This window comes from Planococcus citri, chromosome 5, assembly GCF_950023065.1.
Source record: "Planococcus citri chromosome 5, ihPlaCitr1.1, whole genome shotgun sequence".
Classification (NCBI taxonomy): Eukaryota; Metazoa; Arthropoda; class Insecta; order Hemiptera; family Pseudococcidae; genus Planococcus; species Planococcus citri.
The window spans coordinates 42,142,323-42,156,462 of record NC_088681.1 but is presented as its reverse complement, the minus strand read 5'-3'; the positions used below and the strand labels follow the sequence as shown (position 1 = coordinate 42,156,462).

The 14,140-nt window shown below is 31.6% G+C and overlaps 2 protein-coding genes across 2 annotated transcripts in view; both read right to left on the bottom strand.

Annotated features, from left to right (window-relative positions):
• Positions 1 to 235: 235 nt before the first annotated feature.
• Positions 236 to 5,851, bottom strand: LOC135846344 (uncharacterized). Its single transcript, XM_065365377.1, has 7 exons — positions 5,339 to 5,851; positions 5,094 to 5,222; positions 4,763 to 4,887; positions 3,573 to 3,732; positions 1,042 to 1,145; positions 808 to 933; positions 236 to 610 (listed from the first exon to the last, which is right to left on the bottom strand). Coding segments are annotated over exons 1-7 (780 nt in total). The 5' UTR covers positions 5,340 to 5,851; the 3' UTR covers positions 236 to 475.
• Positions 5,852 to 6,549: 698 nt separating this feature from the next.
• The window catches only part of LOC135846343 (adhesion G protein-coupled receptor L4-like), a 178,006-nt gene continuing 170,415 nt past the window's right edge, over positions 6,550 to 14,140 (bottom strand). The window contains exon 5 of the mRNA XM_065365375.1: positions 6,550 to 10,095. Within this exon, the coding sequence (XP_065221447.1) occupies positions 9,615 to 10,095 (481 nt within the window). The 3' untranslated portion in view covers positions 6,550 to 9,614. The remainder of the gene's footprint in view (positions 10,096 to 14,140) is intronic.

Below are 14,140 nucleotides of genomic sequence, written 5' to 3'. Positions count from 1 at the left end.
TTTTTTCTGTATCTGTTGAACGTTAAACATGTTCTTTGATTACGAAAACGATGGAAGTTTTCACTTTTCTGTCAAAAGTTGAAGGTTTTCGTAGTCGTAGTTTAATGACTAAAAATATAAATAACCAAATCACCTACTTAACAAGACACCGAATCAACTCACAGTCACAAACAATCAGCAATGATAACGAAAGCAACAAAATTTGTAAAAAAAAAAAAAAGTAAAAACTGCACCATGAAAAAAAAATGGTTTGTTTCATTCACACAAATGTTATTATAATTTTGATTCTGTATGGAATAATTCAGCTGAACAAACAATCGACTACTATTAGATCTAGTTATCCATGGGTTGAAAAATTTGACAATACAAAAGATGTTATAAAATAATATAAACAAATATTTTACAAGTTAATTTTAAAAAATCATACCTACATTGGCTACATTCGATTCAATACAGCTTAACCTACAAAATAATTTTACTCTGATTTCACAAAATGACCACTAATTGGTTGTTCGTTCGGAAAACTGAGCATCTCTTGAGGAATTACAGAACTTTCTTCAACACTGGTGCATGGTCTACACATACATTCCAATGGTGCTTTTGTAATTACCTAAAAAAAAATTGGGAAAAATACAACGCAGAAGTGAGAAAATTAGTAATATCACTGTAAATAGAAGCGAATAATGTTTCTACAATTCTGGATGAAACCAAAAAATTATCTGTTTTACTTTACTATCAAAACATTAAAGATACGACTACCATCAATGCCATCATATTGTATTACTATGTAGGTATGTCAAAGCTTACTTTTCTGTATTTCTTCTCTCCTTGTTTAGCTTTTGGACAAAATAATGTAACAGAAGCTTCTCTCTCTCCACTTTCTTGACAACACATGCAAGATCTTTCCATTTGCCAAAGTTTAGAACCAGAAACCTTGGATGAAATTATCATCATTATTAAAATGTACATATGTATTTGAAAGAACCTACCTATGTGAATAATAAAATATAACCTACAGTAAATTCTGTCATAAATTCCTACCTGCAGATAACTGCTACATCTACCAGTACAGGCATATGATGGTATCGGTTTTGGTATACATCCAGGATATTGCAAGACGTGAAGTACTGGAGTTACTTGACAATCTTCACTGGAAGATACTCCATTAGTATTTGTATCTTCGCAGTTAACAGTTAAACTTACAGTCACGAATAACAGAACAAAAATTTGCACCGAATCATGCAATCTATCTAAAATAATAACTTTTCTGATTAATAAACATCGTTGTTTTCTACATACCTGCTCAAGATAATAGATCTTCATACCTGATAAACTAAGCTTATGATGAAACATTTTTAACTGAGCGGATTTATAACGTGTATTTTTAAATGAAAAGTCGTTCACAGAGTATAACATCGACTGGTAAACTAAACTTTATCGATGGAAGTTGTCGTATTGAGAAATATTGTCTGGATATTTTTACAGACTCCTGTGGAGAAAACATACATCGTATTTTATAAACGACGACGGGAAGCTTTCGCACTTGAGTGTATACTGATTTTATTGTAACACTTTTTTTCTTTCTTTTTTGGAGAAATGGTTAATTTCTAATCGAGCTACTCAATCACAGTTTTGAAAAAATTTACATTTTTACGAGCCATAGTGCAGTAATTCTATAGCTATAAATTCAAAAAAATAAATAAATCAAACTATGGTGGTTCCAACATTATGGTTTCCCCTGCAGACAACTTAATGAGACTTTTCAATTTCCTGTTCGTAAGAACAACGAAATAGTGAATGAATTATTAATGATAAGTAGGTATCTACAGTATTTAAGTTTACTTAAACTTATTACGTTTAAAATGGACGTATGTACCTATTTTTGGTATTATTATATTTTTTGTTTCGTAAAACTGAATACTTATCTACTCATTTAAACTGTGTAACATAAAAAGTTGATGGGTAGGTATTCAATATATAGACAGAATAAACTGGAAGAAAAATTAGGCTACTCTAGCAATACATACTATACTTACGTACCTACTTACATGTATAGAGATAAATATTGATATTCTAAAAATAGAAGAAAGCTATTCTTGCTAACAGAATTCTAAACGTAAATCGTGATGAGAATTTGCAACATGATAAAAATAGTAGGTAGGTAACCTATAATTTAACAGTTGTAACCTTTACAAGAGGAAAATATTTGGTACCATAAGGTACTTCTACTTATGTCCCAGATGAAAGAAAAAATCAAAAATGTGAGAAGCCAAGTAGGTAATTATTTTTTACAAAATAATTTCAAAATGAGTAGAAGCGTCAGGAATCAACGAAGGTACAATGACAAATATCTGCTTATTCCTATGCATTTTTGAACAAAAAAAATTTGAATTCATCGAACAATTAAAAATTATTTTCAACTCGTTGATAAACCAAATCAAACAAGCATTTTAATGGGATATACTAATATCGAAAAATTCCGTGAAATATTACATGGAATTTTACTTACACAAGATGCAAGATCCGTTTAGGAAGTTCATGCTGTTCTACAAAATTATAATCCATGTTTTTATTTTTCTTCTTTTTCGATGTAGTGTAAGTAGACTAAACGGAGACTTTTAATGGGGTTCTATATTTTTTTACTGGTACAAGGTTCGCATGTTTCTAATTAAAATCAGCGTTCTTCGTTTAATTGATGTAAAATGACTGGTTTGAGTAATTTTTACTTAATCGAATTGAGATTTTAACCGTGAGTCTGAGCAGGCATCCAAATAATATAGATAGGTAATAGGTATACTCAACTACTTTCTCGCGAAAGCATTTTTAGCACATTACACATGATTACCTACTTAATGATGAAGTAATATGCCATCCCTACGTTTTTATCTAATTCTATTACTAGTTTGAGTAGGTCTATAAGTCTATAAGGTGGTACTCAATGAACATTGAACAATGATAAATTAATGCGAATCGCTAGGTACGTTTTGAATAATATGGAATCCAGTAGGTGAGGTACTTAAGATTAGGGCATTAGGCCCACTTCTTAAAATGAATTGCAGCACCTCGTATACAAACATCAGTAGGTAGGTAGGTATCCTGTTTTTTTTTTTTTTTTTTTTAATGAATTAATCTGTTGCATGATTGACTAATTAGTTGACTTTTTCTTCCAATTTGCTGAATCATGTCAATACATGTGTCTCGTATCTGAGTAGAAATCAGACAAAGCAACTCGTTGCATGTAATTTGAGCAGCTAGATAAAGAAATTGAAGAAATTTGAAATGAAAAGATGTTCTCATTTTCATTATTATTTTATTCTGTTGGGCCTATTTAATAAATTTGTAACTTTCAGCACAACAAATATTCATCACAATATTATTGTAAAGTTTAATACAAAACGAATAAGATATTTTTACAATGTATACCTAGCTGTAAAACGAAACAGGAAATTCGCGCTCAATAAATTTTAATGGAAACTAACAAAACAAAAATTCATACTTTCGATAAAGTTTTACAAACTTTCGCCTATAGTATAATGCAATACGTAGGTATATAATTTAAAATTAAATTGGACTATTTCCACATTTCGAACATTTGCAGTTTGCTGGTTCCCTTAATTTAACTTCCATTTCAGATACTTTTTCAGCGGTTAATCGTACTCCATCTGGATCGTAACAGTGATTTAATACTATCACACGTTCTTTCAAAAAACTCTCTCTACAACAGTAGCATTCCTGTAATTTAAGAAAATTCACTAGTTAATTAAATAAATTACCAAGTATGTACTTCACTAGACAATTAATAATTAGGCTGGTGCTTCAATTAGTGTACAAGTATAGGTACTTATGATCTTCTTTTGAACATAAATAGTGCATTATTTTATTCATTTTTTTTTTTTTTTTTTTTTTTTTAGTAAAAAAATACCACTCAAGTATAGATAACATTTTTATTATAGCTTATAATTACTTCAAAATCACATCAATCAAAAGTAGAGCGAATTTCGCATCTGCTGAATACCTATATTTTTCTTCGTAAAATACGTAAATCAAATTTGCTGCTAAAATTTATTTTTAAAAATTGCAATTTTTGCCCAAGTGACCATCTTAAGATTGCAAAAAATTCCAGAATGGCTACCCTAAAGTACCCAAAAGTGGTCACTTGAGATGTAAAGAACAAAATTTTGAAAAATTGACCTGTAGAAAGCTGAAATTTAGTAACATCCACAAGTTTTCTCAAAATTGGTTTCTGCCAGTTTGGAAACGTACGAGTATGTTTCTCCAACGATTTCATAATTGGAAATTTCAACAACTAAAAGTTCTGAACTGATGGAAACTAATTTTGGAAGAATAATGTGTAATCGGTCAAGTCGGTTATTAATATGCAATAAGACGCTCATATATGTAGAGTTTATTTTAATAGATTTTACAACATTTTTTGAGGAATTGAAATTTCTAAAAAATTGTTGTAGCTCCAAAGCTACCTAAAACCATTTCCAGTTGACTCGGCACGTTGAAATTAGGATAGAAAGTGAATTTTAGCTTTGCAACTTCCTTAAGTACCTAAAATTTGGCGGAAATTTCAACATTAAAAAACTACTTGCAGGCTCTAGAACTGCTCAAAACTGTTCAAAACCGGTTTCATTCAATTCGGATAGTCGAAAATATGTAGGTACATACGAAATTCCGAATTTCTACATCATTTTGGTAAAATTTCCATTTGTTTCATTTTTAAGAATTCACCAAAGTGTAATGTACCAGTACTTACTTTTAAAAATCCATTGGGAGTTATCACACTTGGCTGTACTTGAGAATTACATGCACCTTCACATTTATTAACAGATAGATCTCCACTACAAGTTCTCGTGAGGCGTCCCAATTCATCAAATTCCTCTGGAAAAAAAAATTATACGTAACTACTTGTGTCATGAGCACTGTCGTTGTCATAAATCAAGCGACTCAATCAAATTTTATTATCATAAAAAGAAAACCTAACAAATTGTACTTATGAGTTTAAGGAACTCAGTTAAGTCAGGCTTTTTATTTTTTGTTGTAAAGCATAAGATGGTATACGAATAGGTTAGATAAAGTAGAATTACCTTTGGTTATATGTATTTCAGATTGTAAAGTTTCACAGGCTTCTTCTCGGAGTTGAGAATCAACTTCATTTACAAAAATCATTATACAAATTGAAGCTGTTGATAGGCCTATTAAAATATTTTGTAACACTGTAAGAAAAATAATAATTTAAAAAAAAAACATGCATCTCATTAGAATAAAAATTAAAAACTTAAAAAAATAACTTTTAAAACCTATTATAGATATTCCCAAAATACCTACTTACTTATTCTTTTAAAAAATACGAAAAATAAAATAAAATTGACCTGCTAAAGCATATACAACCACTGCTCTGAACGGCGTGAGAGATTTTGCACAACTGATGAAAGTTTCAAGCTCATGGGAAGTTTTTGTAGCTTTTAAATAATTCTCATACTGTTACAGTAAGCATTAGAGAACGATAAGGGTGAAAAACACCCATCATAATCTCACTCTTGATATGTACCTACTTATACTTTTACGTCGCGTCCTACACTGCCATTGAAAAGTACCTACAAACTTTAATGTAACTGTTTATTTGTTCTTGGCTCTTATCACTGTCCATTGTCTTATTATGAAGTTTGTTCAAGTCGAAATGTAATCCAGAATAACAATATTTAAAGGTAGGTATAGTAGGACTTGAAAGTTGACACAACTTTGGCTACATTTTCTTTGTGCCACAAGATATGAAATAATTTTATTTCACAAAACGTGTCTCCAATTACTTAGTCCTATAAAATCGTAACACGAGTTCATTTGGATTTTGTTGAAATAAAAGACTTTAAAACAAGTTGACCAAATACACGTTGGTTTAGTTTGTGTAACTACAATTTCAAAATTCTAGAAGTCTTCTCTCATGCCAATAAAAAATTCACTTTTCGTATTTATTATTATAATATATGTACAAAACATACACTTTATTATTACTTAATGTTGAAATTTTAATCAATATTTTAATTTAAAAAAAAAAAAAAAAAAAAAAAAAAAACATTGAGAAAAATATACATTTTACAATTTATACATACAGAATTTCAACATTCAAGTTATACGATCTTCAATCAAAGTTTGGGTGAAAATAATTACTTCTTCATGTTTTCTTTTCGCATCTTGATAAGTTCAACTTATTGTAGCGCTTTGTTTTTATATTCTTAGAGTTTTTTTTAAAACTATCTTTGTTTTAAATATTTATTCTCCGTATTTTATACAATTCTGTTTTAAAAGTTTTTATTTTAAAATTAAAATAAGCAAAACGAGTATCTCTATAAAATAGGTAGGTACTTCACTTGAGGTGTTTTTTCTGTTTGCATTATAATGGTGTATCACGAGTTGCGCGAGGTTTTGAAGGTTTCTATCGTCGGAATTCAATTAGGTAGGTACTTTGTTAGAAATGTTTTAAAGTACCTACGAGATGGGGTTTTTATAATGTGTCTGATGCTAGGAAGATAAGTTGAACGAATGAAAATATTTCATAAATTTATTGTTTTTAAATGATTATTCATCAAGTTCGCACATATCTCTACAAGTAGTTAGGTAGGTACTTTGAAAAACGCTGTTTATTTGGCTTACTGCTTATTTAAATTTTAAAAATGAATAATTAAGAATATTTATGACAAAATGAACATCAAAGAGAGAGTACACAAAACATGAAATACATTTTAAAAAATAGAATCCGATCATTTTATGGCTCAGTAGAAATCATACCAAATAAATATTCTGTATCTATTCAACTTTTTTCGAAATTGATATGTATTTTTCGTTGGTTTCATCAAACGTAAATTTTAATTTTTTTAAATAATGCATCAACTTTTTGAAAAAATATGTACATAGTACAGACCTACGTAAAACGATAAAACAGATTCAGTTAGTAAGTAGTACTTATTAATAACGATCACATTGCTAAAAAAATTTCAATTTACCTGAATTTTCTTTTTCAAAAAACAACGAATAAAGGCTCAAATTTTACATCATTTTCGTACTCAGCGACTCCCAATTAATTAGTACAAAAAGGTGATAAAAACTCCAATTTTTGAATTTTGACAAGTAATTTTTTGCTCAATTTTGAGCTTTAAAATTTGCACATTTTCTAGCACGAATAAGCGCTCTGGAAAGAATCTGGAACCAAAAAAGAATTCTTCTTGCCCCCCCCCCCCCCAAAAAAAAAACAGTCAAAATTTCAATGCGATTCGCTTTTTTTCCCTTCTTTCTTTCTTGAAATAATGCACGTTGTATTTACGGCAAACTGGTTAGGCAATTTTATTAACACCAGTGTTACCTTCTCGTCCGATGAACGTTGTTAGTCGGGGAGCCCGCATAAGGATTACGTGCATCCTCCTGCCGATCTTTCGGGACAATTTTTTCTTAAAGAGGAAGTCCTAAGGAACATTTCTAGCCCTTATCCTCAAAAAAAAAGTGGCCCTACTTACAAAATGGCGGCCATTTTGATTGACAGGTCAGCCGAAATCGCAGATTTTGCGTTCCAACACAGGCTAGCATACAATTTTTTAAACCGTACAAAGGTAGATCGAAAGAGCAGGCAAAAATTCATTACCTGTAAAAATTTCAAGAACTTATGTGCCTTTTTCGATTTTTGGTGAATTTTCAAAAATCAAATTTTGGCCAAAATGTGAGAACAAATCAAAATTTTACCAAATTGACCTAGAACGCTGAAATTTGGGATATACCCTATTTTCGACCTGCCAAATCGATTGGAAACTGTTTCAACCCGTTTTGAGCAGTTCTGGAGCCTCCAGCAAATTTTTGAAACTCGAAATTCTCACAAAATTTCATCAAATGGAGTTGGAAAGCCGAAATTAATTCTGCAAACTAATTTCAATACGCTGTGAAGTCGATTGCAGGTAAATTTCAAGTCGTTTCGGAGCCTCCAGCAATTTTTTGAAAATACTGGAGCCTCCAGTAAATTTTTGAAACTTGGAATTTCCCCAAAATTTTATCAAAATGGGGTTAGCAAGCCGAAATTAACTATGAACTCCAATTTCAATACCCTCTGAAGACGACTTCAGGTGTGTTCGAGTAATTTTGGAGCCTCCAGTGACTCCGACTTCATATTATTGCATTGAAATTAGCTTGCAGAGTACATTTCGGCTTGCTAACCCCATTTTGATGAAATTTTGTGTGAATTTCGAGTTTCAAAAATCTACTGGAGGCTCAAGTAATTTTCAAAAATTGCTAGAGGTTCCAAAACGACTTGAAATTTACCTGCAGTTGACTTCATAGCGTATTGAAATTAGTTTACAGAGCAAATTGCGGCTTTCCAACTCCATTTTGATGAAATTTTGTGAGAATTTCGAGTTTCAAAAATCTGCTGGAGGCTCCAGAACTGCTCAAAACGGTTTGAAACAGTTTCGAATCGATTTGGCAGGTCGAAAATAGGGTATATCCCAAATTTCAGCTTTCTAGGTCAATTTGGTAAAATTTTGATTTTTTCTCACATTTTGGCCAAAATTTGATTTTTGAAAATTCACCAAAAACTCGTACTTGAAATTTTGACAGGTGATGAATTTTTGCCTGCTCTTTCGATCTACCTTTGTACGATTTAAAAAATTGTCTGGTAGCCTGAGTTGGAACGCAAAATCTGCGATTTCGGCTGACCTGTCAATCAAAATGGCCGCCATTTTGTAAGTAGGGCCACTTTTTTTTAGGACAAGGGCTAGAAACGTTTCTTAGGACTCCCCTTTTAAGAAAAAAGTTGTCCCGGAGGATAGGGAGGGGGTGCAAGTGATCCTTATGTGGGCCCCCCGACTATGTTAATTTGCCATTTCAGTCGGAAGAAGTTATTTTTCTCGGCTTTGATCGTCATTTCCAACTGATTCGAGGTCGCCAAATTCGAATCCGGCGTCAGTTTTTCGAACCGGATGCTCCTTCGTTAAAAACTTTACAATTTGTTTCGAAAAATACGATTTTTTTTGCAACAATGTTCGATCATAATAAGTAATGTTTAATCGTTAATTATCAATGAAATATTAGTATTACCTAGAATTGAAAAATAAAATAAAATAATAATAAATTATAATAAATAATCACAAAAAATGATAAAAATAGTATGCTTCACGTTACACAACGTCGTTGATGTAACTCTCACGGAGTCACGGTTCACGCGCATGCGCAGGGATCACAAGACGTTACGTAAACCCAACTGGTAAAACCAGTAATGACTAATGAATTGGTTTCGGGCATTCTCATTGGTGGATGTTTCACTTGCAAAACCATGGTTGCTTCGTTTTTTTTTGTTTTTTTTTTGTATGGTAGATAAGATAATTCTGTTTTCTTTAGGTAGTTTAGTTTTGGTTCTGCGCTCATTTCCGTATAAGAAGTGGTTCGTGTGTTCGTGGTTTAAAAGTGCATCAACGTGAAAATCGAATGTTATTTTATTGTAATAAAATCAAGTCGTTTTCGCTCGTAATTAATAATAACCAAAAACAAAAGTACTCGATAAAAATTATTCGGTATGATTTTGCTTCATCTCCGGCACAGCTACAGTTTCAGCGACGCGGTGATGTGACACTTCATACAGATAGAAGTTCCGGCTGCCATGATAATGTATCCAAACTTGTTGATCGGGATATGTCTCTGGTTCGTTTTTTAAATTTGCAAATTTCGATTAAATTTTCTCGTTTGCGTCTGCGACGTCTGATAGATTTAGCGTATATTTTCAATATTTGACAGTTACATGTCACCGCTATGGCTACTAAAAGGCCCTGGAGAGAATGTTCGACATTGAAACTGATCCAGGCTATGTTGTAATGAGTCAGACGTGCGATTGCGCCGCAAATATACGTCAGTGTTAAAAGAAGCGTGATTTTCACGTATAAATAGTACTGGAGTAATCTAGCTTGTCGCATTTTCTCTTTCACTTTGTAGTCCACTTGTAACGCTACCGAGTATCTGATTATTATCCAAGTCTTGTACATTCTGTGGGCGATTAATACTAATAATATGGTAACTGGGAGTACGTAACTGTAGATGTAGATTTTCTCATTCAAGAACCTGAAAATAAACGGTAAATTGTTAGAAAATTTCGCTTAATTGGGTGTATAAAGGTATTCTAATTATCTATAGACGATTGATTTGTTATCAGGCCACCTTGTATAGGTGTTGTGTTTTTGATTTCTAGACACGCGATGAAATGAAGTAGCCTTACTCGTACTGTCATTAATTTAGCGATACCTCGAGTAGTTCCAAAATTACATTTTTTCCATCAATGTTTATGAGCTTTTTATGTTGTACTTGAGATGAGCCGACAAAATTCCCATCGAAAAGTTTATTTATAACCAATAACTCTGACATGTCGCAGATTCTTATCAAAAAACGGTTTACGTGAGCAAATTCTCGAACAGCTAGATTAACGAGCTTTTCAACTTTTTTAATCACACGTTAGATAATTTTCGAATTTTCCTAGCTCGGTTATTTTTGAATAAACGACCGAGTTTGGATGATTTTCACATCGGGTGCTTCCTTTTTATTGATAGTAACTTTTGATAGGTATAGGATTGGTAATGTTTATTTAGACGATAAAACGTCATGAAGATCGGTTGTTTATCTTACCTACCTTCTGGTTATTTCGAGCTTGATTTTTGTTTCGGTGGGTGGGGGAGGGGGGGTTGACTTCGCCAAATTGATGTAAAATGAGCTGACCCAGCTTGCCCAAATTATTTCCCATTTTACACTCGGTATTATAAATTCTCCGTAATTTTACGTAACGTATCTGTAACGTAAACTTTTTCATTTTGTATTCATCCGGTGCCATTTTAATTTGAAATTTTAACCGATGCCCAACTTTTCCACCGCTTGCGTTGAAAATATAGCGGACGTAATTTATAAATTTCTCATTTCAATGACGATATAAATTTTGAAATTTCGATCAAACCTCCATTAGGAGTAATTATGACATCGGACGAGTGGAAAACACGAACCAAAAATTAATTTAGATTGAAAACAGCTTTACGAGTTTTATTTATTACGGAGAAAAAGTTGAATGCTAGTTCGTATAAAAGCACACACTCACGACTGCAGGGTACATTCGAAGCAGATTTTTATCTAAAAAATTAACTTCTCGTTTGTGCAACTGTCTAATGTGTGGCACAATGTGTGGTCGGGCGGTGCTTTTGTGAGGAAAAAAATTTATTTCTCCCTAAACGGGTCTTTTGAACGGGTCATTGTTATCTTTTATTATTCGCGCGAGTCTGCTCACACACGAGTCGCAACTTGTGTTTTACTTTATACTGCTCACTGTTGGCCCGACGTGGCTGGTGGTTGCTACACAGAACTATAAAGAAAAAAGAAAAAGCTGCGAAGTTTTCCTTCCTTCTTTAACGAGGTTGACGTCTTTGTCGTCATCGTCGTCGGTGGATTCTTTTTCACTAATGTTATTCTTCTCGAATAATATGGTGTTGGTTCGCTCGAATGATTCGGAAATTGAAACGGAATCGGTGAAATGACATGTGAAGATATGCTTATCAAAGGGTAATTTTTTTCCCACAACGTGTATGCGGTTTTGGAACGAGATAACTAGCGTGTTCGATGTCGAATGAGAGTAAAGAAATGTTACTGAAATCCAATTTCGTATATTGTTCATTACACTAAATCAACCATGATAGAGAAAAGCTTTTGAAAGCGAGAAAAATGATAGAAATCGGGGAATTTTGATCAAACATTTTGAAAAATTTGATCTTTGGACTTTGACCTTTACTGTAGAGTACCTAGTTATCAATTTTAGGAGCTAGGTATTAGGTAGGTATTTTTTTAAATGTAAAATTTTAAATGTTTCTACTGGGAGAGCTGCGTTTGTAAGATTTAAAGTAGGTACCTAATCACCAATTCGTAAATTTGCCAAATTCTTGAACCTGTCATAAGTGTGACAGAGAGAAAAAATGTTTAAAATGAGGAGGATAGTACAGCATTTGGGGCTTGAAGATTTGATACTTGGACATTTGTAGTCGATGGTTCCCTCATTTTTAAACATTCTCGTTTTCTACTTGCCAAAAATATCCAAAATAGGTACAAAAATTGTTTTCAATTTATATTAAAAATGTTGACCAAAAGTCAGGAAAATCCTAAATTTCTCATATCTATCTAATGGCAATAGAAATGAATGAAAAAAAAGTCTTGTATTTTGCAATGGAAATTTGTCAGAAATACAATTTTTCCAAATTTATCATTATTATAGGCTATATATATATATATTTAAAATCACGTTTGAAAATTTAGATGCTTTGAAAGCTGTCAAAGAGTTCAACAAGTGTGCAAATAGCATAATTACATTTCAAGGAATAAAGTGGAGCGAAAAAAATCATTCTACAAAAGTCCTGCAACTGCAGAGATCGAGAACTCTGAATAGGTACCTAAACGTAAATAAACCGAAAAAAACTGACTGATTAAATCTGAATTTGGAACTTCTATTTACCTAACTGAAACTTGAATCTAAAATTAAAAAATTGTTTTTTCCAAGAAATCATAACGAATATTATTGGATTTTGTTGCAAAACCCAAAATACTTACTTGTACATTCGGTTACGATTATTTGAAAAACTTTTTGATGTCATTTTCGCAAATTTTGCCTAACTTTCACTTACTTTTTGTTTTGATTATTTTTATTAATTTTACACATTTTTTTTCCAAATTTTTATGCCATTTTAACATATTTTTCAATACTTTTTCATTCAATATTTTTTGTCAAATTTTACAAAAAATTCATTGATTTCTGATCATTTTTGTTGATTTTAAGCACTCTTCAAATTTTTATACTATTTTAACTCATTTTTAACCCTTTTTCATGCAGTTTTTTAAAAACTGTTCTAAAAATTTCAGCTCTTTTGATTTGGACTGATTTTTGATTCTTAGAACGTTTTTGAGGTACATACATTCAACATTTTATCGTATTTTTGCAACATTTTTCGTACTTCTCTGTTCCTGTTGGTGATTTTCAGTGATTTTATTTTGGTGTTTTTACATCATTTTGTTTTTATCACTTTTCATGCGATTTTTGCAAATCTTTACTGATCCTTATCATTATTTTTTGTTGAATTTCTGCTATTTTGATGCTTTATACGTGTTTTCAAGTTATTCTCACTATCTATCGTATGTTTTATGCAGTTTGCAAGTTTTTGCTACATTTTGTCAAATTTTATTACTTTTTGGTAGTTTACACTTATTTTTATGGTTTTTTTTCTTATTTTCATATATTTTTCAGAACTTTTGCAAACTTTTACAAATATGTGATCAGTTTTTTTTTCAATCAAATTTTTGTTACCTAGTGATTTACAGTGATTTTGATGCTTTTATTGTGTTCAGCATAAAAGGTTTCAACAACGTCATTATGCATTTTCTGTTTTACTTTTATTTTACTTTTTTTGTAGATACTCGTAGTTGAAACTTACACTGAAAACTAAACTTCTAATGAGAAAATTTTCAACTGAAACTGAAAACTAAACCTCATCTGTTTAATAGATTTTTCCATCCCTTGTTCTGCATTTTGAATTGAATATTTTTTATGTATACATAGAGATGTGCAGTGTGAAAAGTGAAAAGTACTTTTCATTCAATGAAAAGTTGACCTACTTTTCATTTCACTTTTCAGTTTTCACTAAAAAAAAAGCGAGTGACCAATCAATTTACTCATCAGAGATCACTGACCTCATTGATGAAGTCAAATATCAAGGTTCAGTACTCTCCCCACTCCTCCACCTTCGCAATTCAGCACCCATTTTTGATATTTTTCACAACATTTTTTTCAAAACTGAAAAACTCAAAAATGTTAGAGGCTCTAGAAAGGCTCAAAACTACCACTATACCTATTCGATTAAGTAGGTAGGTGAAAAAAAAAGATTTTGTTTTTTTTTGTGTTTCAGATAGGCAAAAAATACATTAATTTGAAGCTCTTACAGAGAGTTTTAAAATGAGACTCACATGGATTTACTTTTCACACTTTTCACAACTTTTCACACTTTTCAATGAACTTTTCACTTTTCATTTCACCAAAATTACTTTTCTGAAAAGTGCACATCTCAATGTATACACCTCTGGAATATCTGCG

Coding starts and splice junctions, on each gene's coding strand:
- LOC135846344 (XM_065365377.1), bottom strand. Junction 1,146..3,572: donor ATGTTCGAAATGTGGAAATA/GTCCAATTTAAT, acceptor CTTCCAGTGAAG/ATTGTCAAGTAACTCCAGTA. Junction 611..807: donor GAGAGAAGAAATACAGAAAA/GTAAGCTTTGAC, acceptor ATTTTTTTTTAG/GTAATTACAAAAGCACCATT.